Source organism: Zootoca vivipara, chromosome 10, assembly GCF_963506605.1.
Source record: "Zootoca vivipara chromosome 10, rZooViv1.1, whole genome shotgun sequence".
Taxonomy (NCBI): domain Eukaryota; kingdom Metazoa; phylum Chordata; class Lepidosauria; order Squamata; family Lacertidae; genus Zootoca; species Zootoca vivipara.
Window position 1 is genome coordinate 54,651,527 of NC_083285.1, and position 22,576 is coordinate 54,674,102.

Here is a 22,576-nt window from a genome sequence, read left to right on the forward strand (position 1 = left end):
CTTGAAATTGTGAATAATGGAATCCTGTGAACATTTCTTGCCTCAAGCAAACCTTCCTCTACTCTGTCCCTTCATTAGTTAGTGTCTCTGTATTTCCATTTTGCCATACACATCATGACATCTAGTTGCCTTAATAGGCAAAAGCCCTGTGTTGCACAAAGGAGGAGGGAACAAGGGAGCAGCTGTTGAGCTGAGGCCTCTGCACTGCCTTTTTATGGAAATCTGTTCCATTATTTCCATAGGAACTCTTGGGGTTATTTTGGCATCCAAGACATTAGAAAGGACACTGAGCAGCTTGGTTAGACAAAAGCAGCCCTCCTGGTGGCTCTGGCAAATACCTGTGTCCCTTCCAGTGATAAGGTGGTTTCAGAAAGCATCCCAAGCTATGCACCTGCTTTTTCAGAGGGAGTGCAATCCCATGAACAGCTGGCCTTTCCCTTTAATTCCTGGACCTGGAAACCTCCCAGCCAAATGATGCAAGTGTGATACATATCAGAGCATGAGACTCTTAATCTCAGGGTTATGGGTTCAAGCCCCATGTTGGGTGTCAGGGTTGTTGTGACTACTCCTGAGTAACGACCTTCCACATGCTTGTCTTTCAGAAGTCTTTATTAGTGCACATTATTTACAGTGTAGTGAGCTGTTGGTTTCATGTCTCCTCATTCCGAATCAGAATCCGGCACCGCCCCCTTCCGCGATTTGGACCAACATAAAAGCCTCGGGACAGTGAATCTCCTCCCCTTTCTCCTACTCCTCAATTCCGGAGTCGGGGGGGGGGGAGGGTCTGCGGTCTGCCTGATTCCTCTCCTCTCTTTCCCTCTCCCTCTCTTCCTGCCTGTGGAGCAGGGGGTCTTGGATGTTGCCAGAGGTCTGGCACTCCCTTTTCGTCTCCTGACTTTCCTCATCCGCCCCTTCGCTTTCATGACTGCTTGGAGACGGGCTGCTTCTGATGAGGGGGGGCTGTTCTCTATAAGCCCTTCCCCTTATATTGGGCAATATATTTATGTGGTCCTTTCCAACTCTACAATTCTATGTAGAATAAAGTAGTAAATGCAAATCTCTCAATGTATAGTAAGCACTTTATTTTCAGAAAAGTGTTCACGGCACAGGAATGGTGCCAGATGTTGGGGAGGGTGCTTGGCATCTGGCATTGGGGGGCCCCTAGGACAGGGCGCAACTGAACTTGGCTGCTGTTCAGAAGCGACCCCACCACTGAAAAGCATCTGGGGGGTTGACGGGGAAGGCAGAGAATGATGACATCCTGAGTCAGGCTGGGGAGAGGACTTTCCCTTCCCCCAAGGCCCCTGTTTGAACCAACTGCGGTCACTGGTTTCAGAAGTGAAGAGTTATGATAATAATTGCCACCATGGAGCCCAAACATGACTTCTGTATTTATTGAGATTGTAGCTTTGTTGCAAAATGATCCAAAGTGGACTTTGGCATTTATATTTTAGAACTTCAGGTTCATAGGACACTTCTAAAACTACAAAGCAGGGCCTTCCAGAGTTGGATCATCCCGTTTTACTGGCAGGAAACTGAGGCAGAGCAACACTGGTTTGCCCAAGATCACCTCTTTTGAATCAGTGACATGGGAGGCTTGGCTGAATTCATCTTCTTCTACCCACTGGGCCAACCAGCTCCCTTGTAGATTCACTGCTTTGAAATTAGGAATTGATATACGTAGTTGTAATAGCCTTGCAGCAGGCAACGAGAGGTGACACCATATGTACCAGTAGATTCTGCGTAAGAAACCCCCTGGGGCCTATTTCTGCGATGAAAGAGAAGTCCTGGCTTGCATACTCAGCTATTACTTTTCAGGTGCTAACATTGGCGGGAGGTTATTTTGCAGCCTTCTCTATTAACCATCTCTCTGTGTGGCATGAAAATCTTACTGCTGTGCTTGGGTCATTGTCTGTGCCCTTATAACAAAGGCAGATCACTTACTCGCTTGAGAAGAGGAGATGACGGGAAAATGAAGGACCTGGCGATCATTTATTTATGCTACAGTGTTGCATTTCCTTTTGACTCTTCCAGACTTTTAAAGTCTATAGAGAAAGAGAGAGAGAAGTGATGATGTTTAAATAAAAATGGCTGAGAAACTTGAGAGGGGTGGCAGAAAAAGGGCTCCAGAAACGGGTCAGTAAAGCAGGGGTCATATATTGCTGTGGAAGTGTCGCAGCCTGGAGACACAGGCAATATTACATTAATATGTGTTTGTATGTAGGCTATTTATGCTCAAGTTCTTTTCCTGCATTTCCTTCCAAAGACACTCTAAGCAGCTCACATGAAAAAAATCTAGAATGTACAAACATATCAAGGGAGATTTGGTTTGGTAAAGAAGTCCAGAAACAGGAGCAAAAGCAAGGGGGTGACTGCTGAGAATGGGAGAGGGTAGCTAGGCAGTTTTCTACACTGTGGCTAGGAAGGAAAAACATGTGGGTTGTTTTGTTTTGTTTTGTTTTGTTTTGTTTTGTTTGTTTTGTTTTGTTTTGTTTTGTTTTGTTTTGTTATGAACTACTTCCAGTTGGTTGATAACTTTTTATGGTAATGCTGTGCTTTACAGATTTCACAGCCATCTCCTTCAATTATCCAGGCTTGCACAGTGAGTCTTTGCCTGCTATTAGGTAGGAATCTCTCCCCTTTTCTACAACATTTGCAGATCATTGGCCTCTGTCCATGTACCCAGCGATAGTCTTGGTCAGAGTTCCGCTTCAGCTATATCTGACAAGACGTATGTCAGGAATGTTCCGGCTTCTCCAAAGCTTGACGGACATTCAAAGGGGGAACAGAAGAATTTTGGTTATATATAGTTATACCCCATGTCATTTACTCCTTTGTTTTCATCCCAGTTGGTGCTCGATATTGCATTTCCTCCTTGGAATGCTTTCTACTCCACATTCAGCCCCCTTAGAAAGCTCTGTAGTAAGTATCATTGTGGGAAGGGATGTGACTCAGTGGCAGAGCACCTGTTCTGCGTGCAGAAGATGTACCAGGTTCAATCCATGGCAAGTCCAGGTAGAGCTGGGAATCTTCCCTGTCCGAGAACCTGGACAGCCACTGCCAGTCAGTGCAAATACTGAGGTATAAATGGACAAGTGCTCTGACTCAGTTGAAGGCAGTTATCCCTGAAATAAGAGCCTTTCCATTATCACTGATGAAAAAGACACAGTGATTTAAAAATAAGCAACAATTTATTTCTGGCTGTTTGGCACTGCACAGGTTTTGAATCAGGAATGCTGACTATGGGACCCAGACATGCTCTCTGCTTATCTGTGGCAGCCATTGATGTACATTTCTAGAATGACCATTCCATTGTCCTGCAAGTGGGACTTCCTAACTGCTCTAGAAAGCATTTCTTGGCAGGATAATAAATTTTTTGTTGTTGTTTAGTCGTTTAGTCGTGTCCGACTCTTCGTGACCCCATGGACCATAGCACGCCAGGCACTCCTGTCTTCCACTGCCTCCTGCAGCCCTTAGGAAACAATGGAGAAATTGAAGACTTTAGAAAAGCTGTAACTGGGAAGCAGAAGAATGACACACACACCCCTCAGCCACCATAGAAAGATAAGCAAGAAGTTCAGCTTCTTTCTAACCTAGGTCTTACTTTTCATGGGAAAAAATGAAATTTCTGCTGAGGGAGTGGTTTTTGTGAGAGTCCTGCAGTGTAGCCCAGTGGTTTTATCCCCACATGACACATTGGGCAAGGGGATCACAACCACCCCACATAATTGTGACGTACGGTAAGTGGCAGGCAAATGGGATTGAGAACAAAATTGTCATAAGACCCTTTAGAAAAGGCTGTATGAATTGTCACTCTCTTGACACTTTGTTGAGGAAATGTGTAATCATAGATCAACATCAGAGTACAAATGCTTCAAGTGAATTTGAAAGAACAGGTCAAGCATTAACTACTGGTTAATGAACAATACTGATTTCATCAAAGACTGTTGCAGTATCTATTTGTGCATCTCTAAAGTACACTTTCAGGCAGCGTATTGCAATTAATTTAGATGTACTTTTCCGATTATGGTTTTTGTCAGCGAAAATATTTGTGACTCAAAGAATTCATTATAAAAACCATGAATATACTCACTATTCCGTATAACAATCAGGATTGTTAAAAGGCGTTTGAAATGCTGCAGTAGGAGTAATACCTCTCCCCTGCTAAAAGAAAACCCCTGGTGATTATTTCAGATACCTAGTGGGAAAAATTCCACAATATAAAATATATACGGTTGCAACAAGCATAGCCTTGTTGGACACCTTCAGTCACCCTGCAAACTTAAAAGCAGGACTCCCTGGAATGTACTGTGTTCTGTTCACGGGCAAATAGGAGCTTTGAGGTGATGAGATGATGTGTGTGCTTGTGTGTCACAACACAGGGACAATGGTCAAACCCCTTCCTAACAGTTCTGCAGTCCTGATACAGATCCATCCGCCCATGGCTGCTATTACACATGAGCCTTTGACAATTCTTTTGGGGACTGTCGGAGAAGCAGTACTTTACAGTGGTTCCATTCCTATCTGTAAGGATGGTTCCAAAGAGTAGCAGTGGGAGACTTTTCCTCGGCCCTGTGGCATTTCTGCAGGTTTCAATCTTGTCTCTCATGCTGTTCTAGATGTGGAGTCATTGGGAACAGTCATTGTAGGATTGGGAGCAAAGTGCCATCATTATGCTGATGACCCCCATCTGAATCGGGAGATGCAGCATAGGTGCTGAGCTGTTGTCTGGAGGTGGTAGTGGGTTGGATGTGGGCCAATGAATTGCAACTGAATCCAGACAAGTTCTGTGGTTGGATGGTTCTTCAGTTCAGGATTTCGAAGATGCAGGCAACATAGCTTGGGAGTACTGTTGAAGCCATCTTTGTCCCTGGAAACCCAGGTGGCTTCAGGGGCCCAGAATACTTATGCCCAACTGTGGCCATTCCTAGACTGGAATAGTCTAACTAGTTACCCATATTCAGTGAACCTCCAGATTGGACTATTGCAAAGGAGCTCTACATGTGGATACAGTTGAAAATGGTCCAGAGGTTAAAACCAGCACAGAATGTGACAGCCAGGGCACTAATGGATGTTCCTAGTCACATGCATATAACATCAATTCCAAAAGAGTTCCATTGAATACCAGTGGTATTCTGGGTCATGTTGTAGGTGCACAGAGAGATATAGATGTCAGGGATGAAAAGTATGAGTAAAAAGGATGCACTGAGCTGGTTCACATGTAATGCTAAACCAACACAAATGTGCAAACATGGAGATCACAGTCATTTCACTCTTCATGCACTCCTCCTGCTAATGTGAGCTGGACCATAGTGGTCCAAACCCAGCGTTCATGACTAGTCTCCGTTAGACAAGCCATGAGCTGTAAACCCGAGAACAAGCCTTGGCTGCAGCTCATAGTTTGTCTATATAGCAACACAAACCATGAGCCTGGGTTTGGATAACCTGCCACACCAAATCATGGCTTAGCTCAGTGCAGCAGCAGGACTAGAGGAGGAATAAAGCCACTGTGATTTCCTCTCCAGGAGTCTGCACACTTGTGCTAAGCCATAATTTAAGATGCTTGGGATGGACAATTGATCAGCCACTTGCCCAGTCACCTGTAGCTAATACAGAAGAATTGCCTTTAAGCAATCAAGTGGGGAGCCATATTAGTCTTCATTTTAAGCTGCAAATTATTAATATAGGTATGTGTGGTCAGGTGATTGGAACACAAACTGTTGTGGATTTATCTGTGAGGCTGGTTTACAGACATCATTAACTTTTTATGTGTACTAAACTATGGGAACGAGTGCTTGGATGTGTAAAAATAATCCAATCACATCCTTTGAGGTGAAGAAAGATGAATTCCTCTAGGAATCAAGAAACAGTCTGCATCACTTTCTAAAAGCAGTAAAGTTAGATAATTGTGCATTCTGCACTAAACACGGTTGTATCTACTCTACTGCTAACCTGATTGGTAGTTATGTGCTGTTAGCAATGGCACTTGAACTGATTGTTCTTTCCAAGAGCTTAATTTCAATTTGTTGGGCACTAACAATCAGTTGCTTTATTATGTCAGCCACGCAGCCATGGATCGTGAAGAATAATCTTAGATTCTAATCAGATCCAGATAAGAAAGGGCATCCTCTGGCTAAACTTGTTTTTTCTTATCTAGTGATTCTGATTAGTTTTCACACAACAGTTAAGTTGTTGGGTTATCCAAGCTTTGAGCAATTAATTTTCTTTTCCTGGTACAGATCTACTTCGTCACCTGAACTTGGCAGATCCCCCAACACTTTGTAGAGCATAGCCCTTGCAAAGAGGCATTAATTTAGCATTTGGTCTCCTCTTGCAGCTGCTTTTGAACATGGAAGACCAGAGTTAAACCCTTTCCCAACCATCCTCTTCTTCTTTGGCGATCACTTGTAGCCGAATAAGATTGTCTTCCATAGACACGGTTTTAACAATGAGTCCGTAAGTGACTATGGAGGCCAATTCTAGATCCACACGCCCTTCCACAGTGGGGATGTTGGTTTCCAGGTGGGAGTTGATCACGATGTGGATTTGCCAAGCATGCCTTCCTCTTAGCACAGTTCTCCCTTGCGTCCGGAGTTTGAGTGTCTTCAAAGCCCATGACACCTAACCATAAAGCTCTGTGAGTAGCCTACCTAACAAAGACATTGTGGATAAAGTAAGATTATAGTTCAGTTTACATATTAGATTAGTTGTTTCTGCTTTGTACCTATCTTCTTCAGTGTATGAGTCGAACAAGCTCAGATATTGGTCTGATGTGTTTTCACATATGAAATTGATTTTTATTTTCAATGCGTCTGCTATGACTATCATTGGATATCACCCATTATTTATGCTTATTGATAACTGTGTGACACCTGCACCAAAGCTCCTAGGCAACTTACAACATACAAAATATGAAAAATAAATAAAGATGATCACATAAGAGCATAAGTAACCCTCTCTTGTATTATTTAAAGCTCTATGTAAAAAGCTTCCACATCTAAAATAACAACCCCAATTAACAGCACAGAAAATGATTAGCAGGATGAAGAAGCTAATTATAAAATTCTAAAAACTGTGCTACTGTTAAAACTATTAAAACTACTAAAATTTACTGAAATGCTTCAGGGGGCCACCACCATAAAGGCTTTCTCCACACTTCCCATAGAGGGGGCACCCTGAGGCTTAAGGACATCAAATACTGGATCCTGGAAATGCAAAAACATGGATCAAGTCATGATCAAAGAGAATAATTTACTTTTACTCTTAAAACAGAAAAGTTCTGTATTTACTTTTGTTAGGATTTCTGGTTGTGCTGGAATTAAAGGCAAACTTCCCATAGGCATGCAGGGACTCTACTTAGTGGTTTTATCCTCATCCTCAAATTTAAACTGATGGTGCAGTTGGCTTTTTATAAAGCCAAAACACCAACAAAAGTTCACTAAACTTTTTTTTAATGCAAGTCAAACCACCTAATCTGCAACATGTGGGTCTGGTTTTATATCTAGCTTTATTTATGTATTTAAAAATGACCAGCTGGCTACCCCACTCCCCTTTTATTATAATATTGGGGAATTCTGGGACCCAGTTGCTGATGGAAGATAAAAAAAAATTTAAAACTTTTTTGCATACATGAAATAAAAGAGCGAGCAAGAGAGAGATGGATGTTGGCAACATAATCTTGTGTATGGTGCAACATGGCCTAGATATTGCTGCACCATAAAATCTAATCAGGCTCCAGAAACCCTGCTATGTCTTCTCTTAATGTGCCAGGTTGGTGACTACAGGGACATACTGGGAAGGGAGCCAGTTTTAATTACAGGATCAGGTTGGAAAAATAAATATTCGGATAATCATGGCACCAGGTGTCTGACAAACACATCAACGGATTAATTGCTTCATCTGGTGCTGTTCTCTGCACTTGTATATAGTAGCACTGCTGCAGTATGTATGGTCGGAGGCAGGGATGAGCCAGCTGGGCCACTGGCAGAGGCCCCAAGACCTCAGGGCAGCACACAGCACCTGGAACTGGACACCTCTCCCTTCCCAGCCTCTTTCCTTTTTTATATAAAAGCCATTAGTACAAAAAAAAACAAAGCAAAACACGGTGCTGCTGTGTTCTCAGCCAATGAGAGTGAGCAGAGCTGTTTTCACCCAATGGGTGGGGACTGAGGACAAGTGAGTTATTTTGGTCAGCAGGTGATAGGATTCTATGCCGCTTGCCTAACTTCCTTCCCTGTGATTCCTTTCTTCATAGAAACCAGAATGCATTTTTGTTGAGGCAGGTGCTTCCAATATTTATTTGTGTGTGTGTGTGCAAGCAAATATTAGTATTTCATGTGTATGAGGATTTTAAAGAGCACACCCCCCAGCAAATTTCATGTATGCAGCAAAAATAAAGTCCATTCATTTTGCATTAAAAATCTACTATATAGTTAACTTTAAGGACTTAGGTATATATGTCTGCTCAGCAGTAAAAAAAATTAAATGTTTAATGGAGCTTATTCCCAGTTAAATTAAATTGGGTATCAGAGTTGCAGTAGTGGCCAACTAGATGCCTATGGGAAGCTTGTAGGCAGGACCCAGCAACAACAGCCCAGCAACTGGCATACTGCCTCCAACAGGGGGCAGGCTAGAGCTTTGGCACCATGGCTAGCAGCTCCTTGATAGCTTTATCCTCTATCTGTTCATTGCTTCACATGGCCAGGAGTCCTAAAGTGATGTTCAGGGACTGTTTGGATGCAGGTTCAATTGTTTCCAGCATTTAATCCATAGAATGACATATTGCTGGATGAAAAGGGCCTGCTCTGAATTTTGTCATGCTCCTAGTCCCATGCCCAACTGTACTGTGTTGGTGGAAGAGAGTGGTCTTGGCTTACCATAAAATGCCTGTACTGTAGTTTCAAGTTGTTTTAACCTATAATGTGGGTATCACAGTTCCTGAGCTTTAGACTCTCAATAATCATTGCGCTTTTACATGGGATTAAGTCCTATGAAAACGATGGGGTGGGTTTGTAAGTAAATACACAGTGGATTTGTTTATATGGCGCTTGATTATATTTAACATATGGACAGCATTTTCTTTTGCCTTATATAAAACACTGCCAGCACGATGGCCATGTTCAGACCCTCCAAACATCCCGATTTTCCAGGGACAGTCCTGGATTTACAGATTCCATCCTGGTTTCTGATTTGACAATGGAATGTCCCACTTTTCCTTAGGACGTCCCTATTTTCATTGGAGAAATGTTGGTGGGTATGGAGTTATCCAATCCCTGAGCCAAGGAGATAAGTAACTATGCAACCTTTAGAAAACATCTGAAGACAGTCCTGTATACGTTTTTAATGTTTAATGTTTTATTACGTTTTTGTATGTTGGAAGCTGCCCAGATTGGCTGGGGCAACTCAGTCAGATGGGCGGGCTTTGATATTATTATTATTATCTAGGATGTCCCTATTTTCATTGGAGAAATGTTGGAGGGTATGCATGTTTACTTGTGGGCAACCTGCCATGCAATGCATGGCTAGGGTCAAAGGTTGAAAACTGGGTGGAGCAAAGGATGTGACTCTTGTCTTTGCAGAGTAGGCTATGTTCCAGCCACACAAAAGCCTGAGTTTTCTAAAACAAACAAACGACACACACCCCACCTCTCCCCGAGATGTTATGACTGTTCAAGGACACAGTCCAGCCAGGCAAAGGCAATCTGAGGATAGTGCAGCTGCATTTAACCCTGAGGTGAAGAGGTTCCCCATTCCTAGCCTATGGGAATTGTTGGTGCTTCCATAATGGTTGAGTTGCCATTGTTTTTTAACCTGAAAGTTAATTTCCGCATTTTCCTCTTTTACCTTACAGGATATGGAAGCTGGAGTGAACTAGCTAAAGCTCTGAGGAACCAGGACAGCCCTATAGTGGACCCAAGCCTGCAGTTTTATCTGCCTCAGAAACCAGAAAATCTGGTAAGGAGAACTCATAAATCGTACTAAGTGCTCCAGATTTAAAAGCAAAGGAATTAAAGTCTCAGGTTAGTGAAAAGAAATGGGGTTGCAAAAATTTCCACCAAGTTTCATCAGTGTACAGTCTCTGTTTTTACAGTCTATGTTAATAGATAAGAACTGGATCCTGAATTGTTACACAAAGGTGTGGCTAAAACTATGCATTGTTTTTATTCCAAACCGCTTATACCCAGCACACCTTAGACACCAGCTTTGCTAACTACTCTCTTGGATACAATTGCAGTTGCAGAGGGCACTCTTTTAATAATAACAGATAATTATCAGGTATTAGCAGCAGGAACAAAAGGGAGGCATTCTCTGTGGCTGTCTATCCACTCCACCCCAGTTACATTAGGAACTCCCTGCCATTGCTGACTCACCTGACTGCTTTTCAAGAGCATTGGTAAGACCTGCTTATATGGGCTCAGTTTGTGTGATCATGTGAAGTCTAAAAAGGTAGAGAAATCTCAATAAATTTTAGTAGGATGAATTCTTATTCTGTTCTGCCGAGAGTTGCTTTTTGTCGTATAATACATGCAACACATGGGCAACACACAATAATCTCCAAGTCAAGTATACATTATTCATCATACATTATTCATCAAGCTTCTGAGAAAAATATAAAGCCTTATGTAAAAGCCACAGAGACTTACAAACTAACAAATCTGATGATGTTGTAAACAGATGTTAAAGTACAGAAGTACTGTTTGTGGGGCACAGGAGGCGGGCAGGTGGGGGGACTCCCTGGTCCTGAATGGGGTAACTGTGCCCCTGAAGGACCAGGTGCACAGCCTAGGAGTCATTTTGGACTCACAGCTGTCCATGGCGACGCAGGTTAATTCTGTATCCAGGGCAGCTGTTTATCAGCTCCATCTGGTATGCAGGCTGAGACCCTACCTGCCTGCGGACTGTCTCGCCAGAGTGGTGCATACTCTAGTTATCTCTCGCTTGGACTACTGCGATGCGCTCTACGTGGGGCTACCTTTGAAGGTGACCCAGAAACTACAATTAATCCAGAATGCGGCAGCTAGACTGGTGACTGGGAGCAGCCGCCGAGACCACATAACCCCGGTCTTGAAAGACCTGCATTGGCTCCCAGTACGTTTCCGAGCACAATTCAAAGTGTTGGTGCTGACCTTTAAAGCCCTAAACGGCCTCGGTCCAGTATACCTGAAGGAGCATCTCCACCTCCATCACTCTGCCCGGACATGGAGGTCCGGTGCCGAGGGCCTTCTGGCGGTTCCCTCGCTGCGAGATGCCAAGTTACAGGGAACCAGGCAGAGGGCCTTCTCGGTAGTGGCACCCGCCCTGTGGAACGCCCTCCCACCAGATGTCAAAAAGAAAAATAACTACCAGTCTTTTAGAGGACATCTGAAGGCAGCCCTGTTTAGGGAAGCTTTTAATCTTTAAGAAATTAGTGTATTTTAATATTTCTGTTGGAAGCCGTCCAGAGTGGCTGGGGAAACCCATCCATATGGGCAGGGTGTAAGCAATAAATTCTTATTCTTATTCTTATTCTTATTCTTATTCTTATTATAGGTATAAATGAAGAGACAGGGACAGGGTGCCAGCGTTTTCCACCTGTTTCGCCCTGGCAGTCCTGTTGTTTGCTAAGCAAATTTAGTTCTTCAGTTTAAGCCAAGAAATAGTATTCTTCATGAAATTGAATATCAATATATGTATCTAAACTTCGAGAACCACTGAAGAAGCCCAGAAATTATCATGGGAATGAGTTATCTGCAAATCCCAGTCAAAGGGACCCTGTCTCTTCATTTACACCTTCTTTAACATCTGTTTACAACATCATCAGCACCTCACGGTATTGAGAATAACATCAAACTTACCTTTGTTGGTATCTTTATGAACTTATCTAAAGGAAATCAAAAGACTGAGCTAAACATCTGGAAAACAGTCACACATTTGAAAAGCTCATTGGAATTAGATATCAGCAGTTTGTTTTCAGATTTGTTAGTTTGTAAGTCTCTGTGGCTTTTGCATAAGGCTTTATTTTTTTTCTCAGAAGCTTGATATAAATAATGTATGATGAATAATGTATAATTGACTTGGAGATTATTGTGTGTCGCCCATGTGTTGCATGTATTATACGATTATCTGTATGAGCAGCACAGGTACAATTTTCTTAGTAGGAGAGTTGGTTTTTGGCATACTTTTATTACCTGCCCCTAACTTTTTATAGCAAAGTGAATAATTCAATTTCTTAATCTTTTTATTCAAGTGGGCAAAAGATTCCTGCATTGCAGGGATTTGGACTAGATGACCCTCATGGTCCCTTCCAACTCTGCAATCCTGTGATTCTATGATTCTGTGATTGCTTTTTGCCACCTTAACTGTCAGGAAATGTACTGAAGGTAGCAGGAAGAAGGAGCACTTGGGTTGTATTTGGCCCAAATACAAAGAGTACACACCAGAAGAGAATAAGGAGGATTCAGCAGCTTGATTTACCTCTCAGATTTTCCTGGAAGACATATGGAGCATTCATTTTGTAGCCTAGACCAATGTAGTCCAGCTTTGTAGTCCAGTAAAACCTAGGGACCCAACTCCCATCACCCTCAGTGGCTTATCCAGTTGTCACGAATGATGGGAACTGCAGTCCCAACAACATCTGGGAACCCAGGATTGAATAAAATTGATCTTGGTTGCTGTGTCCACTTCTGAGTGACAGATTTCCAGGACATAAATCTGACATCAGGAACCAGAAGACAGAAAAACCAGTAGGGGAACACTTCAATCTCCCAGGACATTCTATACAAGATCTCAAAGTAGCTGTCTTACTACAAAAGAATTTCAGAAATAGACTGGAAAGAGAAGTTGCTGAATTGCAACTTATCACCAAGCTCAAAACCATGGAGGGACCTGGTTTGAACAGAGATATCGGGTTCTTATCTCATTATACATGATAAGCGATCTTCAGCCATCTCAACCCTTGCTTTTTCATGCAAAACCATTTGCAGTCGTTTGCGGTCATCAACAGCTATCAGTCAGTCAATCACCCATTTCCACCACCCTTCTGAGTGATCCCCCCTCCCCATCCCCACCCCTCCCCACCCCTTCTCTACATAAGTGCCTGGAAACTTCCATTTCACTGTATCTGAAGAAGTGTGCATGCACACGAAAGCTCATACCAAAATAAAAACTTAGTTGGTCTTTAAGGTGCTACTGAAGGAATTTTTTTATTAGATTTCCAGGAAGACATTGACAAACTGGGGTGCTTACAGAGGAGACAACCTAGATGGTGAGGGCTTTTTGGAAACCAAGTCATAAAATAAATGAATGAAAGAGCATGTCATGATTAAACTAGGATATGAGATTAAGGGGAGACATGATAGTTGTCTTCAAATAGCTGCAGTGTTGTCCCATAGAAGATGGAGCAGTCTTGTTCTCTGTTGCTGTAGTGGCAGGGAAGCAGGTTAAATTTCCTCCTCCTCCTTCATTTTCTTTCTCATTTCCCCCCACACCATCCATCCATAACTTCTTCAGCAGTTAGAGCAGGAGACTCTTCAGTCTGTTTAGTCCCCAGCATCTCTTTTATCTTTTGTTTTGAACAAGTTTTAATTTGCTTGTGGTCCACAAGCCACCAGTTGTGCACCTCTGAGACATATTGTAGCCAGCCACACAGACTTATCTTCTTGTTTTTCACTCTGTATAGGTTCATACCAGAGTTAACAGAAGAAGCAATAAGACAAATCCTGCAACTTTGAATAACTCTCCCCCTTGGAGGCCTGAGGTTAGTGTTCAATATAATGTCTTGCAACTGAATTAATAAACCCATTTAGGTAAGGTGTATTTCATACATTTAGCCCATGTTTATTCAGAAAATGCCCAGATTAATTGGAATTAAAACTTGGTGAAGTTTTATTGATAAATTTCCTCTGGATTGTGCTCCCAACAAGGGATGCAACATGCAAGCAGCCATTAAGCTGTTTGTTTACAGCGTTTGTAGCATATGAGAGAATAAATACATCATAATAAAAACTGGACATCACCAGATGGGCAGCATCGAAATCAGATTGATTATATTCTTGGCAGCCAAAGATGGAGAAGCTCTATACAGTCAGCAAAAACAAGACCTGGAGCTGACTCCAGGTCTCAACTTCTTATATCAAAATTCCAGCTTAAAGTAGGAAAAACCACTGGGCCAGTAAGATACAATCTAAATCAAATCCCCTATGAATACACAGTGTGAAGTGAGGAAAAGGTTTAAGGATTTAGATTTGGTGGACAGAGTGCCTGAAGAACTATGGATGGAGGCTCGTAACATTATACAGGAGACAGCAACGAAAACCATCCCAATGAAAAGGAAATACAAGAAAGCAAAGTGGCTGTCCAATGAGACCTTACAAATAGCGGGAGAGAGAAGGCAAGCAAAATGTGAGGGACATAGTGAAAGATACAGGAAATTGAATGCAGACTTCCAAAAAATAGCAAGGAGAGAGACAAGAGGGCCTTCATAAACAAGCAATGCAAAGAAATAGAAGAAAACAACAGAATGGGGAAAACCAGAGATCTATTCAAGAAAATTGGAGATATGAAAGGAACATTTTGTACAAAGATTACCATAATAGAGGACAAAATTGGAAAGGACCTAAGAGAAGCAGAAGACATCAAGAAGAGTGGCAAGAATACACAGAGGAATTATACCAGAAAGATATGGAGGTCTCGTACACCCCAGGTAGTGTGGTTGCTCACCTTGAGCCAGACATCCTGGAGAGTGAAGTCAAATGGGCCTTAGAAAGCACCGCTAATAACAAGGCCAGTGGAAGTGATGATATTCCAGCTGAACTATTTAAAATTTTGAAAGATGATGCTGTTAAGGTGCTACACTCATTATACCAGCAAGTTTGGAAAACTTAGCAGTGGCCAGAGGATTGGAGAAGATCAGTCTACATCCCAATCCCAAAGAAGGGCAGTGCCAAATAATGCTCCAACTACCGCACAATTGCACTCATTTCACACGCTAACAAGGTTATGCTTAAAATTCTACAAGGCAGGCTTAAGCAGTATGTGGACTGAGAACTCCCAGAAGTGCAAGCTGGATTTCGAAGGGGCAGAGGAACCAGAGACCAAATTGCAAACATGCACTGGATTATGGAGAAAGCTAGAGAGTTCCAGAAAAACATCTACTTCTGCTTCATTGACTATGCAAAAGCATTTGACTTTGTCGACCACAGCAAACTATGGCAAGCTCTTAAAGAAATGGGAGTGCCTGATCACCTCATCTGTCTCCTGAGAAATCTCTATGTGGGACAAGAAGCTACAGTTAGAACTGGATATGGAATAAATGATTGGTGCAAAATTGGGAAAGGAGTACGACAAGGCTGTATATTGTCTCCCTGCTTATTTAACTTATATGCAGAATTCATCATGCGAAAGGCTGGACTAGATGAATCCCAAGCCGGAATTAAGATTGCTGGAAGAAATATCAACAACCTCAGATATGCTGATGACACAACCTTGATGGCAGAAAGTGAGGAGGAATTAAAGAACCTTTTAATGAGGGTGAAAGAGGAGAGCGCAAAACATCAACAAAACTAAGATCATGACCACTGGTCCCATCACCTCCTGGCAAATAGAAGGGGAAGAAATGGAGGCAGTGAGAGATTTTACTTTCTCGGGTTCCATGATCACTGCAGATGGTGACAGCAGTCACGAAATTAAAAGACGCCTGCTTCTTGGGAGAAAAGCAATGACAAACCTAGACAGCATCTTAAAAAGCAGAGACATTACCTTGCCAACAAAGGTCCGTATAGTTAAAGCTATGGTTTTCCCAGTGGTGATGTATGGAAGTGAGAGCTGGACTATAAAGAAGGCTGATCGCCGAAGAATTGATGCTTTTGAATTATGGTGCTGGAGGAGACTCTTGAGAGTCCCATGGACTGCTAGAAGATCAAATCTATCCATTCTGAAGGAAATCAGCCCTGAGTGCTCACTGGAAGGACAGTGAAGCTGAGGCTCCAATACTTTGGCCACCTCATGAGAAGAGAAGACTCCCTGGAAAAGACCCTGATGTTGGGAAAGATGGAGGGCACAAGAAGAAGGGGACGACAGAGGATGAGATAGTTTGACAGTGTTCTTGAAGCTACCAACATGAGCCTGACCAAACTGCGGGAGGCAGTGCAAGACAGGAGTGCTTGGCATGCTCTGGTCCATGGGGTCACGAAGAGTCGGACACGACTAAATGACTAAACAACAACAACAACAATAAAAACTGTTATACTTTTATAAAACTTAAAGTGTACAATTGTGGCTCCTTGAACTCTGATATGCAACCCCTGAGCTGTCTGTGTCCATATGGTGAGGATGTGGGTGAGAGCCTTCTTGGTGGCTGCTCCCTTCCTTTCTAGAGAAGCTAGACTGGCTCCCTCCTTGTTGTACTCCTGCAAACATTTTTATTATTATTATTCCAGTGAGCTCTGGGGAACTGACAGCTTTGAAGGAAAGGGCTCTTGTGATGTTTTTGTTTTACTATCTGTGTTTTAGTAGATAGGGTTGTTTTTTTTTACATTACGTTAATTCCATAGATATATTTATTACATTTTAGCAATAACTTTTTACATGTTTTATCTGTGAATGTTTTATCTGTATCTATTTTAATTTTTGTGAGTCATCTTGAGTCCTGGTTCTGGGGGAAAGGATAATAATAATAATAATAATAATAATAATAATAATAATAATAATACTTCTTGCCTGGATGGAGAATAATAAGGAGCGTGTCTAGAGAAAAGCCTAATTTACAAGGGTTAAATTTGCATTCATTACTTTGGCCACTTTTGTATCTGACCCCGTTCACCGCTCTCGGCTCATAATGGTTCCCCATCCCTCCTTTCTTTGGTTGGTTTGGAAGTGTGCCTTGTTGTCTTTGTTTAGTTATTTGGGCTTAAAGACTTTCCACCTCATTTTTCTGGATTTGGTGAGGTGGTGTTGATAAAAGTTTGCAAAGCCATGGCAAATGCAGTCCAAAATGGCAAGTGGGTTTATTTCTACACACATCAACCTACAGTTTTGCTAACTCAGGCTCCTCTGACAGAGACCCTTTGTAACCCAGATTCTTTTTACCAGTGATACCAGCTAACCCATATTGTCACTGATTTTTGTCAAATTTGGGGGGCATGGTCACAGGGGCAGAGGAAGGGGGTGCGGTGGGGATGGACCGCCCCGGGTGTCTTTGCTGAGGGGGGTGACATTGGCCCGCCGCCCGCTCGCGACTCCCAAGCCTACCCCAAGCTGTTGGGGGAAGTGGGGGAGCTGTGCCGCTTTGCTGGCGACATTCCCCCCCTTACTACTTCGTTTTCCCAAGCTGGGGGAGGCTTGGGAATTGCGGGCGGGCTGTGCGCCGAATGTCCGCCATGGACGGCTCACTGTGCCCCCGTGGGTGACTTGCTCCGCCCCTGGCTGAAGGGCGCATGCTCTGCTCTGTGCACCTGAGTGGCTATCTCATGCTTGGGAGGGCACCCTCCGCACCCCACATCCCCCGGGAGCAGCGTGGGCATATGTTCCGCCACTGCATGGTCATCTGAGGCAAATCAAAGGACTATGAACTGAACCCTGTTCTGTTCCTGAATTGATTTTTTTATTTTATTTTTTTGGTTCCTCAGATTAATTTACTGTTGAAACATAGCAGTTTGTGGATTAAGCATGAGAAATCCATACTACTTCACAAATTAATTACAGGGGGTATTCAATACTTCTGTTGTATTATCTGCATCTGCCTAAGCATGTTATTGCACTGTGGTTCCTGCGGCTGATAAAAGGGCCCAGAAAGAGGATCGGGGATGGTTTTATTTCTGCATGTAATAGAGCTAGTCTTCGTTTGAACAGTAGGTATGTGTTTCTGGCAAGAAAAGGAGGTTTGCAACAACAGGGCATCTTTGACAGAAGAAGAGGTTTGGCATCCTTCCCCCACATAGCAGTTTTTAAGAATGGAAAACCAGAACGGGGTTTGACCTTGAAAACCTGGTGCTACTTCACTCATGAGGGTTGCAGCAGAATCCCGTGTGTGTGGTGACTGTTTGCTCTTCTTCATGCATCCAGGCCAGGGGTCAGCAACCTTTTCCAGCCGTGGGCCGGTCCACCGTCCCTCAGACCATGTGGTGGGCCGGACTATATTTTGGAAAAAAAATAATGAACAAATTCCTATGCCCTACAAATAACCCAGAGATGCATTTTAAATAAAAGGACACATTCTACTCATGTAAAAACACGCTGATTCCCGGACCGTCCGCGGGCTGGATTGAGAAGGCGATTGGGCCGCATCCGGCCCCCGGTCCTTAGGTTGCCTACCCCGATCCAGGCTGTGGTTCTGCCAAGCAAAAGTGCTCATTAGTATTTGACCAGCAGCGCCAATTGTTAGAGAGCTCCCCAACCCTGTCCTAAAGGAATTGAGTTTTCAAGAAAGCATGTGACTACAGGACAGTACAGACACATGTTGTTAAACTACAAGTCTTAAAGGTATTCTGGAATTGGCAGTCCTGAACTGGGATTTGTAACGGGAGTGCTACTGAGCCTAGACAGTACTGGAAAGTGAACCATTTGCTTGTTGGAACAGGCGGTGCCTGCAAGAATTGATGACATTGCTGCCTCTTTTTCACCTCCTCGCTGCACCTGAGAATAGAAGAGGTCCTTGTTGCTGACATTTCTTAACAGATTTTTCACAAGTGCATAGTTTTGCATCGAAGTCATGACTATAGAATGGCTATAATCATTGGAAGTTTATCTAGGGAGGAGAAGCCTGGATGTTCAGTGGAGAAACACAAGAGTCCTATAAGCAAAACTGGGGGGGGGGGAATGTCATACGCAGCTGCACAATGCCTCCATTCTTCTCTGGCTTAAACCTCCTTTTTGTCTAGTTTATCTTCACCCGCATTTACACATTCTTCAGATTGTGTGTAGCTGATTTGCCCCGGAGATACGGAACTGCCAAACAATAAAAAAATAGAGCAAAGCTTTTTGTTACTTCATTTCTAGCAACTACAGACCCCTCTCCAAGGGGCTGCTTTCAATGCTGCATTTCTATATTTTGAGTTTTGCAGGATGGTGACCAGAAAATGGCTGGTCACGTGGAACTTGGGCATAGGGGAGAAGGTAGCCAAAGTGGTGTCCTCCAGATGTTGTTGTTGGATCCTGATTCCCATCATCCCAGTCAGCATGACCAGTGGTGAGGGATGATGGGAGTTGAAGTCCAACAATATCTAGAGGACACTTTGCTGTCTACACTATGATGACATAGGTATTTTACAGCAACCAAGTCATCTTGCCTGATGCTAAGCAGTTCTGGGTGTGGTCAGTGCCTCTAAGGGTGACCACCTGGAATCCTTCCTTCCTTGAGGTTTCCAAGAGGAAAAGGACAAGGTATAAAAGTAACACATAAACTATTTTTTCTAGTTTAGGAATGGTTGCATCAGATACACTAATGAGAGTGTCTCTGGATTTTTTTTGTGCAGGGATCTTGAAATTCATTTTCTGGCTACTGTCCTTGTTTTAAACTTTTTATGGTTTTATGATATTTTTATTCATTTATTAAATTTATATACTGCCCTTCATCGAAAGATCACAGGGCGGTTTGCAGTATATAAGCACAAAACATTCAGCACAACAACAACAACAACAACAACAACAAAGCAATATCCCCTCCCCTGTTTGTTTATTGCTGTAAACGGCTTTGGTTTTTTTTTATGATATACAGTAGTGGTATACAAATACTTTTATAAATAAATAAATAAAATGTGCATTTTCTAAATATGGAGTAAGAAAGGGTGTCCCAGGCTCTCTGTCCTCCCCTCACCCCCATTGCTTTCTGTTTCAGCAAGGTTTGGGCCTCTTTTCTTTTCCTTGCCCTTAGTTCTCTTTTTTGAGGAACACGTCTGGCAGGAATAAATTTTTGCTGTGTAGAAAGAGATGACTATTTTGCAGCCTGCGTGAGAGTAGAGATTTATAACCTCTCTTTGTTGTGCAAATCTACCTCTCCCTATAAAGCTGTTTACCCAGAAAGGGTTGGGCTGCAGGGCCTGATAACCTAGAATTCCATTTTTAAATAAATAAAAATCTCTAGGCCTCCAATGTGCTTGTCTAGTAATTCAAGCTGGCCAGCACTTCCGATACAGTATGTGAAAAGACCTGACTGTTAATACACCTGTTGAGTAAGCTTTAAAGTAGGGCTGTCGTCCAGCACTCATTTAGAATAGATCCCAGGCCCTGTTAGAGTTATGCAAAATTAGCAAGTGAAAGGCCGAATTCAATTCGGAACAGTTCTGGGTATTTCCCTACTACCATAAACCATAAAAAACACTTTGTCTCAGATGAAGGATTCAAGGGGAATAAGGTAAAGGTAAAGGGACCCCTGACCATTAGGTCCAGTCGTGACCGACTCTGGGGTTGCGCGCTCATCTCGCATTATTGGCTGAGGGAGCCGGCGTATAGCTTCCAGGTCATGTGGCCGGCATGACAAAGCCGCTTCTGGCAAACCAGAGCAGCACATGGAAACGCCGTTTACCTTCCCGCTGTAGCGGTTCCTATTTATCTACTTGCATTTTGACATGCTTTCGAACTGCTAGGTTGGCAGGAGCTGGGACCAAGCAACAGGAGCTCACCCCGTCACAGGGATTCGAACCGCCGACCTTCTGATCAGCAAGCCCTAGGCTCAGTGGTTTAACCACAACGCCACATTCCTCTTAAAAGTCTTTGGCAAGTCAACACTCCCTATTGCTATACCAGGTTGCAAATAAGTGGGTGTGCCATATGGGCACCAGATCATCCAGACTGTGAATAATAAGAGTATCTCCTTGTGCTTGAAGTTCCAGGGCCAGGTCAACCTTCATGTCTTTGAGGACTGGTGTGGTGGCTCCGTGGAACAGCTGAGGAAGAACCTCCACTTTCCACTGCATCCCCACGTGAGTCCTCCGTATCCTTGTGCCAAATGGAGGGTCCTCTTTTCTTAGGTTCTGCCAGCATCCTAACCGACTGTAAATCAGTGGAGGTTGGTCCCATATTGGTGAATGGGACACTGTCCCTCCAACGTCCAACCTCACTCCACCTGCCTGCCTTCTTACCTACAACTTCTTGGGGTGTGGCTCCACCTACTGTTGGTCTCCCTGTTTTCCTCCCTACCACTCCCAGTGGGCACCGGGCACCGCTGCTAGAGTCAGCAGACGTTTGCTGCAAATGCTATACACACTTAGCTAGGATTCATTCTGAGTAGGATTTTTATTTAAAGAACCACCAGCTTCATGGTTTTCTTGGTTTTAGGCATTGTGGAAGATACCTGGCCACTGAAATTTACCTCCAGAGGGTATCCAGAAAGAGAAAGAGACACCCTTTGTTTTACTGGGGTGGGGGGATATCTGTTTTAGCAAAGGTTTCACTGCAATCTCCTTCATGATCCTGGAGAAAGCTGAACTCCTACCACCGAACTGCAAAGGGAGCGGTAGGAGCACACTTTGTTTCAGGGTCACAAATGGGGTTTCACTGAACCCCCTGGTAACATGGAACAAAAAACCTTCAGTTTAGCAATGCCTTCAATGCAACCCCCTTTGTGATCCCGGAGCAAGGTTCTTTGAAGGTGTGCTAGGAACATGCCTTCCAAGAGGTTTGCATCTGACATCATTATGATGTCAGGTGGGCGGTCCTACTCACCTGCCACATTTGGCCCATGAGGGGTTGGGCAAGATATAGGGGTAGGGCTGCATGTTTTTCATACTGACAAGGAAAACCCAAACCTGTAAAACACTCCAGAAAATGGAGAGCAAGGACCAACCCAGGGCCATTCCTTATTTCAGGTTACTCAGCCTTTGCTCTTCATTTTCTGCTTCTGTGCTCCCTTCTATCCCTTCTCCCCATAGATGCTTCTGCCTCCCCTGCCTCCAGCCCAATGTCATAATTGCATACTTGCTTTTTTCCCATTACACTTTCAGACACGGACTACTCTGAAGAAACTGGCGGCATCTCCAAGATGGACAAACTACGGGCTGCGCATCTTTGGCTATCTGCATCCCTTCAGTGATGGTGAGGGAGAGACTGATATGGGCCCAGGTTGGAGGGAATCGATGATGAAAACAAAAGGCTTTAATCCCACACAAAACAACATTTTATGTTTATTTATTTATTTCAGGTATTTATGTACCGTTTCCAGATTTTAGAAGGAGGTTCATTCTTATTCGAAGCTCACTTGAAAAGGAACCTATTGAGGTTTCTCATAGCTGAGCAGTAGGGAGCCTGAGATCCTCCAGATGTTGCTAGACTCCAAACTCTCATAAGCTGAAGTCAGCATAGAGCCAATGGTCCAGGATGATGGGAGTTGTAGTCCAACAACATCTGGCGGACCATAGCTGCCTCCACCCCTGTAGCAGAGAAAATATGTGTGTCACTCCTTTACAAAATATTTTCCCATACTGCTGTTTTAAAACGTGTATAGCATCTCAACAAGTTTTCCAGAATTATTAGTGATAGCTTGACCCTTTATAATAACCCATTTGATGAGAACAAGGGGGACTGCTTGCAGTTTGCTTTCGGGGAGCCCCATGCTGTACTTGGAAGTCTCAACAATAAAGGCTTCAAAGTCATTATGATGTCTGGT

General features: G+C 43.3%; 1 protein-coding gene across 1 annotated transcript in view; it reads left to right on the forward strand.

Moving 5' to 3' along the window:
• B4GALNT3 (beta-1,4-N-acetyl-galactosaminyltransferase 3) overlaps positions 1–22,576 on the forward strand; it is an 80,810-nt gene that overhangs the window by 29,466 nt on the left and 28,768 nt on the right. Inside the window, exons 2-5 of the mRNA XM_035127004.2 lie at positions 9,851–9,954; positions 13,658–13,735; positions 20,799–20,894; positions 21,915–22,005. Of these exons, the coding sequence (XP_034982895.2) occupies positions 9,851–9,954; positions 13,658–13,735; positions 20,799–20,894; positions 21,915–22,005 (369 nt within the window). The remainder of the gene's footprint in view (positions 1–9,850; positions 9,955–13,657; positions 13,736–20,798; positions 20,895–21,914; positions 22,006–22,576) is intronic.